The sequence below is a fragment of the Copadichromis virginalis genome, linkage group LG22, assembly GCF_057382275.1.
Source record: "Copadichromis virginalis isolate Kocher_CV1m ecotype Utaka linkage group LG22, C_Virginalis_male_GT1.1, whole genome shotgun sequence".
Taxonomy (NCBI): domain Eukaryota; kingdom Metazoa; phylum Chordata; class Actinopteri; order Cichliformes; family Cichlidae; genus Copadichromis; species Copadichromis virginalis.
In genome coordinates, this window is record NC_140638.1 from 31,180,580 (window position 1) to 31,204,819 (window position 24,240).

At 41.5% G+C, this 24,240-nt stretch overlaps 2 protein-coding genes and 1 long non-coding RNA gene across 4 annotated transcripts in view; 2 read left to right on the forward strand and 1 right to left on the reverse strand.

Annotated features, from left to right (window-relative positions):
• Positions 1–2,509, reverse strand: part of LOC146683656 (uncharacterized) — an 83,743-nt gene extending 81,234 nt beyond the window's left edge. For both annotated transcript variants that reach the window (XR_014917746.1, XR_014917747.1), the window contains exon 1: positions 1,641–2,509. This is a non-coding gene — a long non-coding RNA (uncharacterized LOC146683656). The remainder of the gene's footprint in view (positions 1–1,640) is intronic.
• Positions 2,510–5,067: 2,558 nt separating this feature from the next.
• Positions 5,068–16,530, forward strand: txlna (taxilin alpha). The gene is made up of 11 exons (XM_085446014.1): positions 5,068–5,129; positions 5,740–5,939; positions 7,694–7,951; positions 10,129–10,220; positions 10,532–10,702; positions 10,876–11,070; positions 11,172–11,291; positions 11,396–11,470; positions 11,555–11,647; positions 11,740–11,835; positions 13,209–16,530. Exons 2-11 carry the CDS (start codon positions 5,750–5,752, stop codon positions 13,542–13,544), a joined length of 1,626 nt encoding a protein of 541 aa, XP_085302140.1. The 5' UTR covers positions 5,068–5,129; positions 5,740–5,749; the 3' UTR covers positions 13,545–16,530.
• A 1,298-nt stretch (positions 16,531–17,828) lies between these two features.
• Positions 17,829–22,744, forward strand: eif3i (eukaryotic translation initiation factor 3, subunit I). The gene is made up of 11 exons (XM_085446280.1): positions 17,829–17,967; positions 18,351–18,443; positions 18,530–18,617; positions 18,898–18,963; positions 19,419–19,568; positions 20,829–20,956; positions 21,487–21,597; positions 21,718–21,807; positions 21,896–21,969; positions 22,069–22,161; positions 22,263–22,744. The coding sequence occupies exons 1-11, from the start codon at positions 17,965–17,967 to the stop codon at positions 22,342–22,344; spliced, it is 978 nt and encodes a 325-aa protein (XP_085302406.1). The 5' UTR covers positions 17,829–17,964; the 3' UTR covers positions 22,345–22,744.
• Positions 22,745–24,240: the final 1,496 nt, after the last annotated feature.

The following is a 24,240-nucleotide window of genomic DNA, read 5'->3' on the forward strand; positions in this document are numbered from 1 at the left end:
TTGTAGGTGGTTTTTTTTAGGCCTTAAGATGCTACAACCCATGGGTTGACAGTTTATCAAATACTAAATATTTTAAGTCTTCAGGAAAGACTCACTCCGAGGCTGTTCTTTATTAACATTTGGTCCATTTTCATCATCCTTTTCCTGCCGTTACATTTGTCTGCCCATCAGGGACTCTCAACCATTAAATGTGCTGTTTATATTGCTCTGTTAACCATGGCAGTGGGACTAGAGCTCTGTAGTAGCCACCAGGTAGTCCAGCTTTCATGCAAACATTGCAGCTGTTTAGTTTTTCATCTAAAGTGAAAGCAGAGCTGTATGTTTTAGGTTTTTAGAAATCCTAAAGTCAGAGCATGGTACAACATCTTTAGATGGAAAGTAGCGAGCTAACTTCAAACTCTGTTGAACTCGGTTTGGACACAAAAGTGGCTAACAAGATCATATACTAAGGATCCAAATATGAATTTTTATTTATAGATATATATATGTGTATGTATATGTATGTATGTATATGTATATGTATGTATGTATGTATATGTATGTATGAATATGTATATATGAATATGTATATATGAATATGTATATGTGAATATGTGTATATATATATGAATATATATGAGAGAGAGAGATCTCTAGATAGATCTCTAGATATGCGCATGCAGTCTTTTTATTTGAATAAAAAAATATTTGGAATCCTGTAGATCCCAACAACTCATGAAGTAGGAATTTCAGGAAGAAGCTACTGTATAAACGCCACACATGCTGATGGAGGAAGGAGAAAAGAGAATGAAAATGAACAAGATTGATAGGGCAGTGTAACAGAAAGCAGCAGAAATGGAAACAGATCAAACGCATCATTAGCATTAAAAGGATTTGAACACAGCATGGGCATTAACATACTTTTACCGCAGTTATATATCACCTTTGGGCTTTTGGAGCCTTGACCTTCAAGTGGGGAAAAAAAGCACTATGCTTCTTAAAAAACAAAAATAGATATTTGCAAAATTCTGCCTAAATATGTATTTTACCTGGTTAATGCGTGCGGCGGGGCGTGGTCTGCAGCGCCGCTGCAGGGGAGGCGGACGCACCTGAGCGGCACCCGCAATCACGCCTCGCGGCCTTAACGTCTGTGCTGTCTATGGCTGTATCCCAATTCAGGGTCTGCAGCCTTAAAGTACGCAGCCTCAACGATCCTCAAGGGCCGCGTACTCAAAGACCGCTAAGGCCGGAAGTGCGAGGCTTGTGTAATGGGACGGTCTAGCCTCCGTTGCGCTGATACTGTTGTTTGTCAATAAAGTTTAAAAAATTAAAAAAAAAGCCTCCGTTGCACTGCCCAGGTTGCCTAGCAACCATGATACTAACCACTGGACAGGTGTCATACAGCTTTGTTTGATAGAAATGAAGGAGAAAATCTTTTGTTCATTTGTTTGTTTGTTTCTACATGAGCTTTGATCATTCTCTGTAAGATTAAGCTCAGCTATTGAACGGCGTATATTTTAAAGTAAAGGCTTTAAAACCAAGTTAGTACAAACGTCACTAATGTCACATAACTTTGCCGACATGTGGCCAACAGGAATGTTTAACGTTCTTCGTTATTAAACATTTGCACATAAATACGTGACATAATATTCAGTACTTACTTTTCACAGTTTACTCTTCGGCCGCTCCGCTTCTGCCGTCTGCGGCAGAATTCTCCACACCGACTGCCGCGCTATGAATTGTGGGATATATGGGACCACGAAGTCTACACTGCCACCGCCTTAAAATTCAGGATAATGAAGGACGCATTTCAGGGCCGCATTTCGAGCAGCCTTTGAATTGGGACAGCCTTCGGCGCGCCGCTGTGACGTAATCGGCCTTGAAATGCGTACTTTAAGGCTGCAGACCCTGAATTGGGATACAGCCTATGCTGTTGTTGGTATGTGTCGGGCTGTGAGCTGAAAAGCTACAGCCGACTGTATGCATACAGCAACTGTGTGTAAAAAGTGGTCAATAAAGAGATGCTAAAAAGCAGTGGGTCTGCCGTGGTATGTTTACAATGGGACTTCTGCTCCTGAACCTCAGCGCACAGCGTCTGCAAATCGGGGTTGTACGAAGTCACTTTCATCTTTAGGCAGGACTGTAAGCTGTCATCTGTGAGCAGTGGCGGCCTGTTTGGCGCCCTGGGCGAACACTCCCTCTGGCAAACATCGGTGCAAATTATAAGTCTGTATTATAATGTCTGGTGTTTTCGTGTTTGTTGGTTTGTTTTTATTTTGTTTTATTTTGCGAGTTGGTTTTTAGATGCCGCTCCAGCCGGTCAGAGAATCCCCCGCCGCCCCGCCCTCTCCTCTCTGCGCCGCAAGCAGCAGGCGCACCTCGCAAACGAAGGGCACCCTTACTCCCAGCAAATGGGCGATAGAAAACCGATCGGTGCCTATGCCATTCCCAATATGCGCTGGCTGACGTCGGGGCAGCATGAGTACGAGCATTTTATTTTATTTTTTTTTGCCGATGCCCATGATGCCGCCCACCAACCGCCCGTGTCGCCCGTATCTAAAACCGCTACTGGCTGTGAGGCGTGAGCGGTGTTTGTTTTTAACATAGTTCACGATGGAGCTGCTGACATAATGTGGATCCGAATGCACAGCGTTGTAACAGCAGTCTGGCGAGGAAGGAGCGGCTAGCCGGTCCAGCGGGCATGTGGTGTGGAGGTTAGCCGGATAACACGGAGCCAGTCAGTTAAATTAAACAACAGACCTTTATTCCTTGTCAGCAACATAAGACCATACAAGCCAGGTCTCCACGGCTCTATACTGTCCGTACATACATGTGCGGGGATCGGTAGTCGCCGGTGCCAGGCCGTTACAACGGTGAGGTCTATCCTGAGAACAGAACACGAGCAGCATGTAATGGCTGCCACGCTATACTCACACACCCCCTAGGAGACTCCCCCCCTAGTGGTGCTATAACCCAAAAGGTTTGTTACAGCGTTCGGCGGGTACACCAGCTTCCGCGAGTGTGATGCTTATTTTGAGCGATGACAAAAATAATAGAATATAATTTTATTTTTATATTTCAATATCACAATAATCTTCCAATTTAGAACTACAAGTTAAAAAAGAACTAACATAAATAAAATACACTTCAGCTAAATACTTATAATTTATTTTCCCAAACCACGCAGAGCCGCACTATATGGACTAAAGAGCCGCGTGCGCTCCGGAGCCGCAGGTTGCCGACCCCAGCTGCTGGGGTTTTATTATAAAAACTGGGTGGGAAATGATTAAACAAATCTATTAATATATGGTGAATTTTGATCTAAGTTCAGTCTGTCTGTTACTCACAAATAGTACACAGTGGTGTTTGATCCCCAAGCAACTTTCAATAAAGTTGGTTTACAATGATATGCTGGCTTATGACATCAAGTCATTTTGAGCCCGATAGGACATTCCTATTGGCAGGTAGAAGCTGCAATTAGTTTTTGGCAAAGTTACATTGTTGTGATATTTTGATACCATGGTAGCATTTACAGGATATTGTTTTGTAGTGATATTATACAGAAAAGAGTTACTCAATAAGGCCCATTTACTAGTTGTTTTTCTCTTTCTCTCTGACCCAAGAATTGATGTGTAAGAATCACAGGCTGGTACCCCAAGGTCGAAAATACCACAGAGACGAGACCACTTCCTTACTCCCATCCTCCCTTCCTTATCTTTTAGAAAAGAGCTTGTTAAAAGCCAGGTGGTTTGTTTCAGAATTCACTAATGAAAGAACTCTGTATTCTATGCCTAGGAGTGTATTTTGCTGGGATGATCATAAATTGTAGCTGAACTGATAAACTACACAAAGGATACTTCTTTGCTCAGAAGGCAGGAAGACGTTTCCTTATTTGGTCTGTACCGGTTTTGAACTGAGAACCTGCTGACACACGAACCTTTTTTTCCTCTATATAAGCTGTTTTGTACTGAATAAACCTTTGAGTTGGTTTGGGAAGGCAACCTGAAGCAGTCTGTGTTTCCTTGTTCTCCCAAGCTACTCCCGGCGCTGTAACTAACCCAGCTGAACGGCATACTTGAGCGTTACTTTGAATAATTAGGAATCTTATAAGGAAAGGACAAAACTCTGCTTATCGGTGCTCACGCCTTGGAGGGAAACCGGGACGGAGATTTTCTCTTCATACATTAAAATGTATTTTCCAAAGAGAGTGGCAAACACTGGGACCAAAAAAGTCTGGATTGGTTATAATGAATTTAAAGATACTTTTAAAACAGTTCATTTCTTTATTTTATATATAAAACTACTATTTAGTGTGTAGTGTTTACTATTTAGTTTTTCCGCAATAAAGAGATGCTACTGTAACCAATCTTTCAGTATGACTCTTTGGGCTTAAATTATAACAGGTAAATGTATAAAATTACAAAAACATCAGTTGTAGCTCAGATGGTCCAGAAAGTTGGTAATTCACAGAATATTTCCTTTTTTGTGGACCCTTTGTAAAAAAAAAAAAAAAAATTCTATAGTCAATAGTGAGAACAACAACGAACTTTTCTGTTATGTAATTGTTTACCTGTTATTTAACTCATTTGCTGTAGTTGGAATAGCCATGGGGAAGATCTTTATCAGTAAGTAAAGCTGCGAAACATCTTAATTTATATTTATAAGTCCAAAAATTCACGTCTTTTGTCACATTTTCCAAATGCACCCAGTGGGTCTTTGTCTGGCTAATCCTGCACCTTATGTTTGACACCCCTGACGTGCACGTTTTAAAATAGGGAAACATAAAACAGGCAAGAGTTACAACTGTGGATAGGAGAAAACAATAAGTAATAGGAAGAAATAACTCAATTTATTGAAAAGCTCAAAAAGATACAATTAAAAAGTTATCAGTAAGTGTTTTATCACGCCACATATAAAGCATTAATTTCAGCATTAGTTAATTTGACTGACGGGCTGCTTTGTAACGTTGTAATCCACCTCCCGATCAGCGTGTGGCGGTAAAGCACCAACCAGTTGTTTGCCAAGCGTCAATAAACCTCAAAGAAGAAGAAGACCCCAAAGTTATTACCGGAAGTGAGGTTTTTTTTTTCTGTCTCACGCTGTTAAGGAAACCTACAGACACATTAGCAATTTCCTCCTTGACTCTAAAGGTAAACAGTTGTATACTACCTACAAACAACATGTATCATTTATAAGCAGGTAGCCGTGTAGTGTGTCTTTTTGTTTCAGTAGTTTGAGCCTGATATATACGAGCTCACAGCGGCTACCTGGCAGTTGTGTAAGCTAGTTTAGCTGCTTCTGGCGGCTTGTGCTAGCTAACGCAAAGTGAAAGCTAATGGGGACAGGGCACGGTAGAAAAGAAAGCAGCTAGAAAAAGTTACTCTTTAATGTTTGGAGGATAGAAATGTATATGAATTTCCAGGCTAAAGTTCAGGTTTCACCAAACCAATCGTGCGGAGCCTGTCTTAAAACCAAAACTTAAAAACAAGTTCATCAGGAAACGTTACTGCACTGCGAAGGAGCATAGCTTAGCAGGAGTAACTATAGGTTTATTTCGCTTGTGGTTCAGCTGCTGCCACTTTGTTTGTGTCCCCATACAGCCGAGGCTTTATTAGGCTAGAAAAGAGAAACTTTATTACGTTTAATGTTCTGTGACTCATTTGCGCTGACGGTTAAGTGTTGCTCAATAAATAAGTCTACTTGCTGTTATTATTTCCATCCCTCTGAGCTAACCATGGCAGGTTTTTCTCCTTGTAACAGGTAACGAGAGATGAAAAAACAAGATACCGAAGAGTCCACCACTCAGGCTGCGGAGAATGCTCCACCCGCAGCAGCAGCAGCAGGGACAGAGTCACCTGCAGCTGCAAAGGACAGCTTGGAAAGCAACAGCCCCAAAGAGTCTGAACCACAGACACCACAGACGGATACACCTCCACAGGGCGAGGAGGGGGCGGGGGGAGGTAAACTGTGAATTCATGTCAATCCCAGCTGTACTAGATTATATAGTAGGCTAAAACCTTCCTATCATCAGTCATTGTGACTCAAGTTTATCATCTTGTTTCCCAGTTGTGCATGCGTATGTATACCAAGCAACCAAGATGTAGGAGTAGAGCTTTTTTCTCTATATCATTGATTAACCTACATGCAACCCGAAGGGTGCATGTACCTGTTTATTCCCTGTGAAAGGAGGAGGCAGGAGGACACATTTTTTTCAGTTGTCCGGTATAGTTTATAAATTCCTGCGCTAAAATCTTTCTTTTTTTGCAAATTACTCATCTGCTGTCTACCTAATTGGCCTGGCAGTTGGTCGTGATGGTTCTTATTCTGATTTGAAGCAAGGAAGCTTGCTAATAGCAACATGTGATCCAGTGCTTTAGTTAGTGTGTCCTTCCCACTACAACCTGTGGGGGGGGTTGTACTCTACAGCCTGCTGTAGACTTCTGTGGGGAAACTTTGTAGAGCCCAAGATGTAACCTATGTAAGTGCATTTATGCTGGTGCTGATGCAATATTTGTTAATTAACATAGGGCAGGGATAGCTCAGTAGGTAGAGTGGTGGCCCCATGATCGGAAGGTCGGGGGTTCAACTCCATTGAACGGCTACCCTGAGGTACCCCTGAGCAAGGTACCGTCCCTACACACTGCCCCCCGGGCGCTGCATTGGTGGCTGCCCACTGCTTCACTGGGTGAATGGGTTAAATGCAGAGGAACTATTTCCCTATGGGGACTAACACATACACATTATTATTATTATTATTATTATTATTAGGGCCTTGTCCCAGTGTTTCACATGCAGTGCCTCCTGGGTCCTCGCTTGTTGCTGTGGTCAATTTTTTTTCAGGGAAGTTTTCCCTCTTCTTTGTACATTCCTTCATGTCCATTCCAATAGTTTCAGCAGTCTTATATTGTCCTTACATTGATGCTAGGATAATTATTTTTTATACTGAGAGAAAGTTATCCCCTCACTGATAAATTAAAATACTGCTGCGAAAAACAACAACATTCAGCATTTAACAGCAGTATGATAAAGTATACAATCAAAAAGCTCAGTGCCTCTTTCATTTTCTGCATCTCAGTTGTCAAACTCCAGCTATGAAGTGTCTGCATCAGTTTCAGTGCCATGAAAGCATCATAAGCAGTGTTAGGAGAATTTACTAATAGCAGGTTCCAGCTCTATATTATAATGCTGGCACCACTAATGTTTGACTCTACACTGCTTAGAATAGTTTGCTCTCTGTTGTTGTTTCATTTTTCTTATTCTTAAGCCTTTAATTTGCTAAGTGAGATCCAGCACGGCCAAAGTGACAGTTAGGAAGTAGAAATGCTGACCATGTGATCATCTGTGATGATGATAACGCCAGTCACAGGCCTTCAGATGTGCATCATGGTTGAGGACGGTGCCTAAAAGCATCTCAAAGTCACAAATCAATTAAAGATTCTCATTTATTTTCAAGATATTGTAAATAAAACTTCTAAACTGTTGCTGATCTGATAATCTGGGTGTTTTTTTGTTTTTTTTAAGGAGTATCATTTCCAACACGGTCTTGTAGCAAGTGAGCTTCATATTTCTCTCACTGTAACTGTTTAATTCTACATTGTATTATTTATTTGTTTTTTTAATTATTATGAACTGAAAACCCAAAATGCAACATATTTGACTTCAGAAGAAGAAAAGCAGCTAGTCATTTTTTCCCCTCCATTCTGTGTAATTGCAGAGGCTCCGTTGTCTCAGTGTGACATGGCAGAGGAGCTGAGCCGGCAGCTGGAGGACATCCTTAGCACCTACTGTCGGGAAAGCATTTCAGACGATGCCAGCGACTTAGCTAACGGCCAGTCACACAGCCCAGAGCTCAATGGCCTGACCAATGAGAGGGAAGATGACAAGCCAGAGGAAAGCAAAGTCAACGGTGGTGACAGCGGTGTGGGAAAGCAGCAGAAGAAAACTCACGAGAAGAAAAAAGTGAAGGGTCTAGGTAAGAGGGGGAAGTGTGTTCAGTGTTTTGGCCAGATTTATAGGAATAAGTGGGAGAAATTAGTGTGAGCGCGCTGCACAAGTGGAAAGATTGTGAGTAATCTACTGAAAATGCAAATTTATGACTGCACACAAAACCATTTTGTTTCGGTAATCACCAGCACAGTCCAGAAATGCAAATCAGGCGATATAAAACGAGTAGATTTTGTGTATCTTTTCAATAACGGCATAGCATTTCAGGTCAAAGAGAAGCAGACTCAACATGATCTGAAATACAGCCTGTAACAGATGTTACAGGCTGAGGCAGCTGTTCTCTGAGAGCGCTAATGGAGTGCAGCAGTATTCATCCAGAGAAGGGCTGCTGTTGTCTGCTCGACAAACCTGAAGTTTGTATATGGCAGCTCATGTGATATGTTTAGAAGGAGGACACAAAACATTAGATACCATATTGTTAATGTCTTGTTGGACTTAATGTAATGTTTGTGTAAACTTGTGCATGACTCTTGTTTTTCCTGCATTTGTGTCTGCAGGTGTTTATTAAAGATAAAGGAAAATAATGTGACTCTCAGACAGCTGCGAGTAGCAGAATCTCGAGTTGCACTTAGTAGTACCTGAACGACATAACGTGGGAGTCAGACATTCTTGTTTGTCACGTTTGCGTCAGGTCTGTCTGAGTCACATTAAAAGATTAATTTTTAAAGATGCTTCAGTGTGTTAAGTGAAAGATTCTATATCTAAGGAAAGTTAGAAAAATAAGTGGATTTGTGGCACAGAGCTCTGTGTGTGTTCACTGCTGAGCTTGTGCTCTCTGCAGTTTTTTGAAATGTGACTAAAACCATGAAACACCGCAAACTGCTCGGCTCACTGTAAAAGTGCTGCCTGTAATACATCTGTGGCCTACTTGTCTACTCTTTTAAAATAGCAGTGCTGCAGACTAGGGCTGGGCGATATGTTTTAGTACAACTTTGGTAAGCCGCACTGCTTGATGGATTGTCAGAGCATTACGGCTGCCGTAGTGAGGAGCTTCGCGGAGTAATCTGGGTCCAAAACTCCATCCGCTTCAGGTCCCAAAGTCAAACGAACACTAAGAGTTAAAAACGGTCTAAATTCTTTCATCTTTAATTAAATCATCAACGTTGCTGCTTTATCGGGTGTAACAATTAAGTTTTACATCCATGAAAACAGAATTTATTAAATTTAACAGAGTTATAAGCTAACAGGAAGTTAGCTCGCTAGTTTCCACCTAAACATTTCATACCAAGTTCTGACCGAGAGATTTAAACTAATTAAAACGTACAGCTCTGCTACCACTTCCAACATAAATGAAGACAGAAAACTAAACAGCAGTGGCGTTTGCAGGGTTACTACTGGACTACCTGGTATATAATGTTGTGCTATGTGATTGCTAGCGACACAGCTATGTTAGCATAACATTAGCACAGTGAAGCTGGAGGATGAACACCAACTTTTTTTTTTCCACTCGATAAAAGTTAACGTGAGGGATTCTGGTGGTCAGGGACAAATGCAATCGCATAGCAGGATGCTATACACGGGCCAAACTTCAGTCAGGAGAACAACTGAGATCATTCATCCACAATACAAGGTTAGTTATTAATATACTGCAACAACATGGGACTAGAACAGCTGCGAGAGAATTCAACATTAATGAATCATTGTTACGGAAGTGGAGGAAGCGCAGTTTTTGGATTTCCCCATATTTCAAAAGTGCTTCATCTCTTTGCTATGACTGTCGTCCGGCATAATTTGCAGATGATAATGGTTTTAGCCGCTGCGATGCTTTCGACCAAAACAGTCGCAGCTTGATGACATCATCAACATGCGCTATCGCGATAGAGCGGTATAGTCAAAATCTCTGTCGTTGGCCAAATTTATATCGTTTCTATCGTATATCGTTTATCGCCCACCCCTACTGCAGACCAAACGTATGCAGGATTTGCTGCTGCTTCTTCATTCATGCATGTGTGCACATGTGCATTCCGCCTCACTACTGCTACCTCTACAAATAAGTATCTTACACTGCCTTCTGTAAATTGGCCTATCTCTTAAAAATGTCCATCCAAAATCCATCAGTTTGTAGTAGTTTAAAAAGCTGCTAACATTTGTGTGAGGTGGGCGAGGTTCCATCCTGATGTTTTTATTTGCCTTTGTTGTGAGCAGGGAAGGAGATCACACTTCTCATGCAGACTCTAAACACACTGAGCACCCCCGAGGAGAAGCTCGCAGGCCTCTGTAAGAAGTATGCTGAACTGGTGAGTAGTTCTTCTGAAGTTTGTAGCTTTGGCTGTAAACGTCTTTGTTATTATGTTAACGATCACAAATACTTCAAAACATATTAACAGCAACATTTTAACTGCTGTAAAATTTCCAGTCTGCCTCTAAGGACAAAAAAAAACAACCCAAGCATCATATTGTTTGCGTGCACTATTCTTACATTTGAAAGTGTGTAAGGCAAGTTTGTCCTGTCGTGTCTTATAGGAAAGCAAGGCAGCGTCCTGCATAAAAAGATATAAATGTTAGTTTGGCGGTGTCACACCTGAAAGAGCATGTGTGTGTTTTACAGTTGGAAGAGCACCGAAACACCCAGAAGCAGATGAGGGCGCTGCAGAAGAAGCAGAACCAGCTGGTCCAGGAGAAAGACAACCTGAGGAACGAACACAGCAAGGCCATCCTGGCTCGCAGCAAGCTGGAGAGTCTGTGCAGGGAACTGCAGAGACACAACCGCACACTCAAGGTACAAAAACAGACCCTGTCCTCTATCTTTTACATGTATACACAACGCACATGCACAGAGACTCCTTAAATTTAGTCTTATTTTACTGATGAAGCGAAAACAGTTTGGAGGGTAAAGCTGACGATCACATAAAAAAAGCACTCGTTGTCATTATCATCATCGTGTCTCCGCAGGACGAAGGAATGCAAAGAACCCGGCTGGAGGAGGAGAAAAGGAAGGAGGTGACTTCTCATTTCCAGGTGACGCTGAACGACATCCAGGCTCAGATGCAGCAGCACGACGAGAGGAACGCCAGCCTTCGACAGGAGAACGCAGAGCTCGCCGAGAAGCTGAAGAAACTGTATGAACAGTACAAACTCCGCGAAGAAGTGAGTAGGCAGTGTTTTCCTTCACCCGCTTGGTTAAAGCGCCACCAGTGAGTCCTCAGTTATTTGAAACTCTCGCCTGTCTGACCTTGTAATCCCAAAAGCACATAGAGAAAGTGGTGAAGCACAAAGACCTGCAGCAGCAGCTGGTGGATGCAAAACTGCACCAGGCCCAGGAGCTGCTCAAGGAGTCTGAGGACCGCCACGACAGAGAGAAAGACTTTGTAATTATCCTTTTCTTTTTAAAATAAATACACAGTCCAAGCACAAGACTGAATCTACACATGCAACAATCAATCTCTAACGGCTTTGTTTTCTCCCTCCACAGCTGTTAAAAGAAGCAGTAGAATCCCAGAGGATGTGTGAGCTCATGAAGCAGCAGGAAGTTCACCTCAAGCAGCAGGTTTCCCATCAGCCTTTCAGATTTTCCAGCTGAACTCGGGAATGACTTTAACATTTAAATAAGGTTGTTGTTTTCCCTCACTAGTTATCACTGTACACGGAGAAGTTTGAAGAGTTTCAGACCACCTTGTCCAAGAGCAATGAGGTCTTCACCACTTTCAAGCAGGAGATGGAGAAGGTGAGGCGACTCCACTAACTTGAAGGTGTAAGAATGAAACGTCTCCGTGGTTATTGGCTGTGGTGACAGTCTTGTTCGCTTTGTGCTTACAGATGACTAAAAAGATCAAAAAGCTCGAGAAGGAGACGGCCATGTATCGCTCCAGGTGGGAGAGCAGCAACAAGGCCTTGCTGGAGATGGCCGAGGAGGTAAAGCTGGTTTGAGCTTATTGTGTCCACGTCTGCTGTTAAGAAGCTGTAAGATCTGTGTTTGAATAGTGTAGCTCATAGGTGTCAAACTCTGGCCCGCGGGCCAGATTTGGCCTGCAGCCTAATTACATTTGGCCCGCGAAGCCATACCAAATTATTATTAGAGCTGGCCTACTGTTATTATACAGCTAATATATATATTGTTTAGTATTAAGCTTTGCTTGTTCCATATTCAGTTTTTCAGCAAAACTTCTTTGAGTTCATAAGAAGAGATTCATTCTTAAATCTGGAGGAAGATTTTTTTTTTTTTTCTTTCAATAAATATTAATGTTAGCCCGCGACTTTGTTCCAGTTTTGAATTTTGGCCCACTGTGTATTTGAGTTTGACACCCCTGGTGTAGCTATTTAAAAATCTGTATATCTTTTCAGCTGTCTTAGAGAACAGCCCCACTAGTATACTAGTGGACAACATCCTTGCTTTTATTTTGAAGGGGCAGTCGCTGCTAACTGTCTAACAAGATGAAGGGCAATCCCCAAATTAACCTGCAGCTAGTTTATTTTAGGATGCCACATAAATAGTGGAGTATGTGCCACTATTTTGAGCTGCAGAGCAGAACAAGGATTATTGGCCCTTCTATGCTCAACCTGTTTACCCTTGTGAACAGAGGCGTGTGCTAAAAGTGATGCTACAATAGCTGAGCTGAGCTTTGTTGTCGATTTACCTCCTTTATTTGTATTCTAGTCGGGTTTTTTTATACTTTATGATAAGACTGCAGTGAAATTGGCATGAAGCTGCAGTATAAATGGTTACAGGCTTCGTTGACATCACATTTGGTTCACAGACTATCACATTTGTAACCTAACCTTAAAATTTCAAGCCACGGTTCTAGACAGTAGAATCTTACGTAGACAGTTTATTATGGCTGCAGTGTTTATATTCATTTGTGATTCTATTCATTTTTTTTTTTAAGCAAGTGTGGGTGTAGGAAGTGGATGCATCAAATCTCCAGTCAAACCAAAAGTTTGGTGACTTTGCACATGAACAGTAGAATAACCTGCAAGTCTTGTTTTGCAGCAAGGTTATGACATCACAGGTGACTCAGTCCAGAGTCCTAACGATGTCACTGCCTTTGGGTCTCTCTTAGGGTTTTAAACAGATCCATGCTTACTCGTTTTATGGATACAAGAAGCCAAAAACCTCACTAATGGGAATCTTTTCTGTGACAACATGACAATGTTTCAGCTTCCTTACAGCTGAAAGTGGAATCTTCTGTTTTTCAATGCACAGATGGCTAAAAAGCTGACAGCACAGTTGCTGTAATTTTGTGTGTGTGTGTGTGTGTGTGTGTGTGTGTGTGTGTGTTTATTCACAGAAAGCCGTTCGGGATCGTGAGTTTGAGGCACTTCAGGGAAAAGTCCAGCGGCTGGAGAAGCTCCGGCGGGCGCTCAAAGTCGAACGGAATGAGCTGAACAAGAAGGTCCAGAGCCTCAGCGGCGGCACAGAGGGAGCCCCCACCTCCAACCCAGGGACTGACTCCCCCTCTCCACCACCTACAGACTCTCTGCTGGAGCCTGGCACCTGCCCTGCCCCTGACACCACCACCGCCTCCACCTCTTCTTGCTCCCACTCCTGCCCCTGTGAGCCGCAGCTGGACACAGACACCCTGCTGGAAGAGGCAAACACTCAGCCTGTCCAGGCACAGGAATGAAGCAGCACTGCTCACACGTTCTTCAAACCACCCACAGATAAGCCACCAGCCTGCAACCCACTACTCCTCTGCTGGATGGAGCCCATGTTAAACACTGGGACCGAAGCAAACTGCAAAGTCACACCTTTATGTACGAGGCCAGAATACCAGATCAGCGTTTGACAGAAGGGTTTAGTTGTAATCTCCCAGAATCTTCTGCAAAACAGTCTGCTGGTGTAATTACATGCACACTATCACACAGTTACCGTGAATGTATAATGCAATTTTCTGCAATAATTTGGTTTTCATGGTTTTTATTAGCATCTATCGAGTGTGTTCATCTACAGGAAGCAACTAATCAGCCACGCAAGTTAATATTATTACAATACTTTCAGAAATAACTATAGTGAAAGGATAGTGATCATATTTACAAGTTATTATCTACATATTAATGTCAACATGTGTAAAAATGATCAAAGAACAGAAACCAAGGATGACATAAAGGACCACCATAACAACATAAACTATGCCATGTAGTCATATTAACACATCTAAATTTGTGTATATACAAATTATCAAAGCATTTTTAGCAAAGTAAAAGTATATATAAAGCTCGTATGAATAAATTTACATTAACTACATCACTTTGTTCATTCTATTTACTAAGATCCAGAGCAAGTGTTTATTATTCTGACTCTTCATTTCTAACTCTCGAGTTTGTTCCCCTTGTTTTGAAGTTTGCCATATTCTTCCTTTCCGTTTCTGAACTCACATGTACTCCTATACTCAATACTCTGAGTAAATTTATTTCCTGCTTTAAATCACACCATGAGAGTTCCAGAAACATCTCTTTTAAAAGCATTATCCATATTTAACATATTGATTATAATAACGTATTTGAAATAACCTCCAGGGCCCTAATATTGCTCTTAGACTGTATGTAAACGGTGGCCACAGTGGCATCACCCTTTGGTTTCTAAGTCACATTTAAAAGCCTCAAATTTAGTGTTTTTGCCACGACTGTGTTGGATTTTCAAAGTCAGAAGTGACTTTTCATCTTTGTACAAGCATGTGGAAATATTAAATTAACAGCTAATGCTAATTAGCTTGGTTGCATTCATAAATTGTAGGGGTGCGAACCGAAGGCACACATGCCTGCAACAGAATAAAATAGTAGAATTTCAAGCTAGATTACAAACTAATTTCATTTAATAAAATCTTCCAGAAGGTCCCAGCAGCACAGACATAGTGGAGCTGTCCAGCTCAGAATTAGCTGACCTAGCAAACAGCAATTAACTACTCTAGCTCCCTGTGTCGGTCAGGGCAGGCATTGATTCACATGGATAACAGGTTATCATGGTGGTGTTATGAAGGGATTTGTTTTCCCAGGCTGGAAACGTTTTTATTAAAGTTTAAGGCTTTGGGGATGGACTTTTGAAGCAGGCCTCAAGTGGCCACTGGAGGAATTGCAGTTTCTGGCACTTTGTGTGTTCACATTTTTCAGGCCCAGAGGTTTTTGTCGCATCATCTTCAGATCTCATCATGTTTTTTTGACAATTAATAAATATTATTTTATTAGCTGACAATCCCAAAATATATGTCCGTATTAACCTCATTACTAGTGTGCATGTAATTCCACCGACCGCCTCTGTGTTGTGCTGTTTTCCTACACCTCCGGTCCAATCGGCCCGGCAACAACAGCAACACTGCTGTAAGGTGAAGCCAACCTGCTTTATGGTGTAAAGAGTCAGAGTGTGTGTGTGTGTGTGTGTGTGTGTGTGTGTGTGTGTGTGTGTGTGTGTGTGTGTGTGTGTGTGTGTGTGTGTGTGTGTCCAGTTAGTCTGCTTCAGTTTGCCCGCTGATTGTCAGTGTTTATCCTAAAACTCACATTATGTGTTTCTTTCAAGTGAAGTCTTAACAGCAGCATCAGGCACAATATTTTTAGCAGGTTCAATTCATAAAAACAGAAAATCATTTTTAGGCCTGTCCTGAAATTTGAGTCCCACTTATTAAAGCGTCGTACTGATGTTTAAAATGACAATTTTATGGCACTTAAGCATGTTATTTTTGAAAATTAAGGCAGCACCTTACTGATGTGACATCAGATAAATATCAGCCACTGATCGACCAATCATTTTACTTGTCAATATTCCGATATCTTGCATTCCTGAACTTTTGGTCCGTCTGCATTGTTGGAAGATGAATCTGTCATTGAAATGTGGAAATCTGGCAGAGCACGCTATACTCTCCATTAATTTAGAGCATTGCTAAAGAGTTTTAGTTTTATGACGTCAGTTGCTTTTTGCTAATTTTGTTCGGGTTTGTCACTCTGCAGTAATGACCTCTTTAAACTCCATGGTTGTCTGGTGTGTGTATGGTGAGTGTGTGTGATAGAAGTACTTTCAGTTTTTCCCAGTTGAATGTTCAAAGACCTCTATGCAACGCTCGTGTCTTGGTTTTATTCTATGGCAGTCTGATCTGACAAGCACTCAGCTGAGAATGTATTTTTATTATATCCACTGTCCTGCATGGATGTGCTGTACCACACATGACATCTCACAGAGGAACACACACACATATAGATTTGTTTTTCCTTTTGGCCCACACTTGAGCTACACCGGATTGTTTCGATGTTGAGTGTAATGTTGTGAATCTCTTGAAAGATGCACCGACTGAGCCGATGTGAATACAGATGGAAAAGTTAGACCGCCTCTTAATGGACCATTGAACACGTGTCTTCTGACATTCTTGTGTACTACATAATATGTAGCACTGGGAACAGAGTGACGACTCATTTTCATCTGATATCGCAATGACAAACCTAATCTCTTCCATTGTCCCGTAGGACAGATTCATTCCTGTCCCACAGTGGACTGAGAGGTTCACTCACCATAAGAAGGAACCAAAGATCTTTCTGTTTTTGTTGTTTTTTTGGTCTTTTGCAGTACTTTTCTCTGGCTCTGTATATTTTGTTTCTTGTTAAATAAAAGAACTGACTTAGCTTTGACCTTCTAGACTCAAGCTTTTATCTGATGCTTCTATAAATATTTGGTCAGTGATGCTTGTGTTTTGAGTATGTGTGTAATTTTGCCTCAGTTACAGCACCACGGTGGATTTTAAGTCGAGGTGGTTTTCCAAAAATGCCGCATTAACTGTTCAGGAATTCCAGACATTTTTCGATACTGTGCCGAATTTTAGAGTGTCAGAAGTCCCTGGACTTTCAGACCTTTAAGATCAGGGATGTCAAAGATGTTTTATGTCATTGACCATGTATGGCCCAATTTGAGCTTTAAGGGGCCAGCCCAGTAAAGCTCCCCATACTATAAGCGGGAAAAGAGGTTGAATTAAATGTTTAATCCCAGAGTTATCTAATTATAAGGAAATGATGTGCAATTTAAATAGTACATCTCAGGTCTTGCATGGTAGACAAATGTTACTGTAGTAAAGTAATCTGTCAACAAAACTCTTTGGGTTTAAACTGTAAGAAATGAACGCGCTGCAGAAAAAAACGTTCTGTTAGCTCATTGCTGAGACTGACCTGTATTATAAAACAGGAGATTTTTATATTATTTTCAGAAAATTGCTGAGTTTTTTGCTGCAAAGTTAAAAAACAATAACATGAATTTCTATAGTAGATACTACAAAAAAATAACACACCTACACTTTTTTGCTAAGTCCCTGATAGGTTTATTAATTAATTAATTAATTTATTATTTTTCACCTAATGATCATTTCCCCCGCCTGCATCTACAAATTATTGGACTTGGTATTGAATTATTATTCAAGATTCTTTATTTGTCACATGCATGGTTATACAGGTATAACACGCAGTGAAATGTGACCTGATACATATATATGATACTGGTTTTATGTGTTTTTACATTCAAATAAATGTAAAATTGAGGAAAAGGCAAAGGGAAAATTATACATGTGGAAATAAGTTAAAATGATATACTGTTATAAATTACAATTATCTGTAGCAATATATACGCTGTTTATAGTATGGGTGAAAATATGTCTGTGAAGGTTCTCAGTCATCCAGGTCATCGTAGCTTCTCGGATGAGAGGTGAAACGTCTTCAAGCAACTTAAAGAAGTCCAGACGCTTTTCTTTGCAAGCTCCTTTGACTATTGGTGAAAACGAATTTAATCAGACTGGAGCCTCAACAAATATGTTGGAATAATTGGGTTCAAAAAAGATAAAAAGACTAGAGATTTTGGGGATTTTCTTTTTAACTACTAACCCTAAGCCTTACTCTACTCTCCTAATCAGAAGGTGGCGGTAATGCGCTCGAATGCGATTTCCCCATCTGCCAAGAGAAGAAGAACATTTCCTCTTCCGCCGCGGCTCCGGTGCATGAAACACGAGTGTTCATCATTTCTCTTTCAACGGGCGGAACGGCGACAATACTGGACTTGCTGCCGACACTTAGCTGACAAAAATGGTTAGTGTGCTCCTTGGTAAATGGTTCCTGATGCTAATATTTGTTTTCGAATGAAGCGGTTTGTTGATACCAGGATCGCCTCCAGCTTAGCTAGCGTAACTGCTGGTGCTACCGTTAGCTTAGCTCGAAAATTAGCCAGCGACAGCTTATATTTGAGCTAGTGTTAGCTGGGTGTAGCTAAAAGAGGTTTCGCCGGCCTGTGGTGGTTGCTACAAGTGGAAAGCTGCTTTCCCGTTTTCTTCTTTGCCATTTTCTCTCGTTCGCTGTTTTGCTAAGCATTTCAACGTTAATAGTTGTTTCGTCATCGTAGAGCCCTGCGCATTGTTTCCCCTTTGAAACAGGGCGACCTGCTGATCTAAAATCAATGTTTGTGTTGTTCACAGAAACCGATCCTGCTCCAGGGCCACGAGAGGTCCATCACTCAGATCAAGTACAACAGAGAAGGAGACTTGTTGTTCTCTGTAGCTAAAGACACGGTGGGTTCATAATAGCCAAGCTCACTCATCCATTGTTTGTTAGTTTGTTTGCAGCTGGCCAACTCGTTGATCATCTCTCTCTACAGGTAACTAACGTATGGTACTCGGTCAATGGCGAGAGGCTTGGTACCTACAACGGACACACAGGAGCTGTGTGGTGTGTGGACTGTGACTGTATCCTTATTTTTCTGGAAAAAATGCTTGGAAAAGTTTTTTTTTTGTAGCAAACGGATGTAGTTTGAGATTGTAATGTATCGATCGTGCATGCTCGATCATCCAGGTAAGGAAATTCAACTAAAGTAATTATGTTCATCGTAAAAACATGAGCTGAGGTGGTCTTAGATATGTGACATCGAGATGAACAGAGCAAACTTTCTGGGATGAGTTTGTAATCCTGTGATAGTGTCTGTGCTGAGGATACGCATGTTTGGATCCTTAACTTGTCTTCTCTCAGGGGACACTAAAAATGTGCTAACAGGATCAGCAGATAACAGCTGTCGGTTGTGGGACTGTGAGACCGGTAGGTTGAAAACAAGTTAATCATTTTTCTTTCACTAGCTTTGCATGATTTCAAACTAATCTTCATGTGTGGTATACTGGGCTTTGCTCTGCTCCCTCAGTTGATCTTCTCTCTCAGTCTGGCTGTTTTAGCTCCTTTCATGTTAAGTGTAACTATATTCTGATTGGTGGGTGGGGCTTCTGTGCTCACAGCCTAAGTTTTCAATGACATATAGAGCCATGGGTAGAAAAAAAAACTGAGGATTTTGTGGGGATTACTTGTCATTTTAAATTTTGTCTGAGTTTAATAAAAGCATCGACCATTTTAACGGTGTATAAGAGAAAAGGGAAAAACATAATGTATCCACTTTAATGCCATATTTGCAGCATCGTCTGAACCACTCAGGTATGAGACAATCTCTAACCGGAAGTAGCTTCTTCTACAGTGTCATAAAGCCCACAGTGTGTCGTCCACAGGTAAACAGCTGGCTCTGCTCAACACCAACTCTGCTGTTCGAACGTGCGGCTTCGACTTCAGCGGCAACATCATCATGTTCTCCACAGATAAGCAGATGGGTTACCAGTGTTTCCTGAACTTCTTTGACCTGCGGGATCCACAGCAGATAGGTGCATATACACAGTGTTAGCAGTCATGTTGATCTTTAAAGAAAAAGGGCTACAAGACTAAAGAGTCACACATCAGAGGTGCTTTGAAGCCACCATTGGGCACATTGTCCTCCATAGACCAGTGTGAAGTAACTCATCTTTGTCTCAGTTTTATATGTATTTAGAGTAGAGCTGGGCGATAGAACGATAACGATATATATTGCGAACTAACTTTTTCTCAAAACTATTGCGATAGGCCTCACCACTCTTGTCCTCTTAAAAAAAAAAAAAAAAAAGAACAGCCAATCCAAATTAAGTAGCGCAGAGCCGAACCAATCACAGTCGCAGCGTCACGTCACGTGACTTGTTACGTACAGCACAAGTGCCAAGCCGCACATGTGTATTTGTTTGGGAAGCAGCCAGCCGCCGTGCCGCCCGGGTAATGGAGAAAATGAGTGTGCTGACTACAGAAAAATCAACTGAGAGCGTGACCGAAGAGAAAACAGATGACCGTTCCAATGCCGGAGAGATTGTTGAATGGAAGAGCCATAGAAGTTCCGTAGTGTGAAGGTATTTCTGCTATTTCAACTCTGACAAAAAACAGAGTAGCGCGCACTGTAAATTGTGCCAAAAGCAAGTCTGGAAATGAAGCGGTGCATGCTCAATCTCTGACTGGAAGCGCTAATTCGTCATTCGGCTTTTGTCAGACTAAAGTAACTGTTAAAACTGTTTGAAAAGCTCAGCTATACAACAAGGAGCGATTGAGAATTTCCTTTTAGTTCTCAGTTTATTTGATATTGACAAAAGTTAGTCAATTTTTTCTGTTCTTCTGTAAAACAAACCATTTATTTTTAGAATTAATATTTTGTTTCTAAGTGGAATTGACGATTTAGTCTGTTTCGTTTGTTCTATTTTGAAACTTAAACGCTTTAGCGGCTGCCTTTTGTGTAGTTTGCAATATTTGCCTTATATTTTATTTTGCAATATTTTATTTATTATGGGAAATAAATATTTAAATCAAAACAAGCTGCTGATTATTTCACATTTTACTTGTGAGCAACGGCACATTTAAATCTTACAAATATAGTTATTTGGCTTATATCGTGATATATATCGTTATCGCCTGAAATGAAAAAAACATATCGTGATATGAAAAATCTTATATCGCCCAGCTCTAATTTAGAGATTTTTACTGTATTGGTGGAATTATTGCCGTATATGCGGATTATGGCTCATGTCAGTGGTATAAAGTTGTAATTTCTCTCTCTCTTCTCTCTGCAGAGGACAACCAGCCCTACCTGACCGTACCATGCAGTGACCACAAGATCACCAGTGCTGTGTGGGGACCTCTGGGAGAATTTGTCATTGCCGGCCATGAGAACGGAGAGATCAACCAGTTTAGTGCCAAGGTTTGTCACACACACTGGGAACATGTGGGAATGTATTAAACAGGCAACATAGAAAGCAACGTGCGATCTACACACAGCCCACAGTGCTACGAAAATGGAGCCTCTTCACCTTTCCCTTGATTTCTGTATATGCTGTTACCATGGTGATTGCTCATATTAAACATGACCAGAATTTCATATGACACCAGAGTATGTACAAGGAGTCATTGTAAGCCAGACTGCTCAAAACAGTTTCACACCATCTTTTTTTTCCCCTACCCTGGCCCTGTGTGATGTCAGAGAGGGTGTCCTTGTATGGTTATCTCAGACATGCAAGAGGCAGCTTATCAGGACAGAAATGGCTTAAAGGGAGCAGAGCCAAAACTGCTTGTTTCAGACAGGATGAACTGATGAGGTCCACTGTAACATGAAATGAACAAGGCTTATTTTGAATTGTTGAGTGCCTGAATAAAAATGCGGAGCTTGAAACAAGAAAAAAATGAATCCCGCTTCAAAGCGTCATGTTGAAACATGCTTCATGTTTTGGACAGTCTGGAGAGATCCTGAAGAAGGCCAAGGAGCACACCAAGCAGATCAATGACATCCAGACATCTGTGGATCTGACGATGTTCATCTCTGCCTCCAAGGACAACACTGCTAAGGTAAGCCTTTAAACACAACCTCTGAGATCAGGTCACTGATGTACGTTCGCTTTAAACGTCACATGCAGATGTCTCTGATGCTGTTACTGAGTGTTGGTCATGTTCCTCATGTTCTTGTAGTTGTTTGACTCGACTTCTCTGGATCACATCAAGACATTTAAGACAGAGAGACCTGTTAACTCTGCTGCCATCTCCCCGATAATGGACCATGTAAGAGAAGCCCCTCACAGGTGCTGCATGTCCTTTGCACAGAGGATCAGTCTGACATTTAATATTTACTCAATGCTGTGTCACTCAGGTGGTGATGGGAGGTGGACAGGAGGCCATGGAGGTCACTACGACCTCCACCAGGATCGGGAAGTTTGAGGCCAGGTAAGCTAACGTGACAGATGTGGATTCCCCTTTTAATGCTTGATTTTAGTCCTTTCAGGAACCTGTTGTGGTGGTAACCACCTTCTTTGCTGTACTCAGGTTCTTCCATGCTGCCTATGAAGAGGAGTTTGGCAGGGTCAAAGGTCACTTCGGCCCAATCAACTGTGTGGCATTCCACCCTGACGGCAAGAGGTAAAAGACGACCGTCTTCCTGACCATCATCTTCAAATATGCAGACAGCGTGGTTGAAGCAGTTGTTAACACTTTTCTCCTGCTGTTGTCGTTTTGTGCAGTTACAGCAGTGGAGGAGAAGACGGATACGTAAGGATTCATTACTTTGACCCACAGTACTTTGACTTTGAATTGGAGGCGTAAACTGCCAGCCCGCCTGACCCCACAGCTTCAGCTGACATCAGACTCAGTCCAGTCAGGAAAGAGGAATAACGGACAGTCGGCACTTTGTCTCCTCCCCTTCATCTGAACTGATCTGGAGTCAGGGTACAACAAAGGTCTACGCTGTACACTTCTCCCAGATTACTTCACAATAAAGGAATAGAGCCGACGAGAGTGTGGTGTTTATTGTAAGGCTTTTTATCTAACATCACTTTTGACACTCCTGTGGCATCAGGGGCGTCTGGATCTCTACATATTTTGTGACTGGACTTTAACCCATTCTCCTGAAGTGTATTTAATTTGACAAGAATTTGACTTATCAATCATTTTTCTGTTGTGAAGCCATTCTGCCAAAAATCGCTATAAAATACCTTAAAAAGTTGTTCCAGTTTGTCATCTCTCATTTTGATAGCACTTGATAGTAAAAATAAGCCTGAACAGTGTGGAGTGATACAAGTTTATAGTGGTGATTGTGTTTCTTATACTCTCATGTGGGACATACCTCTTCCATTCTCTCTACTAAGCTCAGTGATCTGCTAACGAATCGATCGCTCTTTGTAAAACCTTAAACAGTTTTTACCAAGTCAGACATGGTTTGCAGCTCTGACACTTGATCCAAGGAGGAGAGCAGGGTGAGAAAACGTTTACACATCGAAGTACAGTGTGTTGGTATTGGTACCTTTATTGTCCCTAACGGGAAATTGATTTGCAGTATGTCCGTACAGACAACCAACACATCACATACACACTCCAAAATAATCTAATATAAGCCTGACAAAACAACCTAGATTTTTCATCAAAAAAGTACAATGTGCAATGGCAACAACACTTATGGTTTAGTGTTATTAACTTTAATAATAGCAGCAGGTACAAAAAACAATCTATGTCTCTGTCTTCACTGCAGGCACTTTATAACGGTGACCTGATGGAAGCAGTTGAAAATCATTAAAGAGAAGATGATCTGAACACAACAGGACAGAGGTGGCCTTCCTCAGCACCTGCCTGTTATAAAAGTCCACAAGCTGGACCTGAGACCTCCCTAAAATCTTACCAGCCACTTTAACCAGGTTGCTAAGTCTGGTCTTATTATTCAGGGACATATTACCGTACAGCAATGATACAGAAAGTTAAAACAGATTCAATAAAACTTTTATAAAAAAAAAAGTCATTTCAGATGAAACATTGAAACCTCTCAACCTCCTTAAAATGTACAGTCTTTGTTGAACCTTTTTCACTGTAGCAGCAAGATGTTACTCAAAGGACAGAGTCTTATCAAGAACAACCCCCAAATACTTGTAACTGTCCACCAGTTCAATGGCTGCACCATTTACCACTGTTAGCGCAGGATGGGGGGATGTCTTCCTGAAGTCAATAACCATGTCCTTGGTTTTCAAGGTGTTAATCATTAAGGAGGACTGATCACACCACGAAACAAACTCATCCACAACAGGCCCATGGGAATCCTCTTCACCATGAAGGAGGCTTACAATGACTGTGTCATCTGCATATTTAATGAAATGCCTGTTGGCCTGTGTACTCAGTGTTTTTGCATTAATGCTTGATTCACATATTGGGTGAGAAAAAATGGGAACTTTTATTAGTAAGTTGCAGTTTTTAGTTTGAAAGATTTATTTTTGTACAATTGCACGATATCCACGAGGTGTGAAATTTTCAAGTGGTTACAAGCAGTTGACCAATACTGTAGGACGGGGATGTCAAACTTTGATCTTAAGTGGGCTGGACCAGAAAAAGTTGATAGTTCAGACCGTCAGAAAACCTCATCTCACGCTCTGCAAGAAGCTGGCTGACACCAAACAACTCCCTACTCTGAGCCCTTAACCTCCACAGGCACCAAGACTGTCTGGGTGTGGTAAGGAA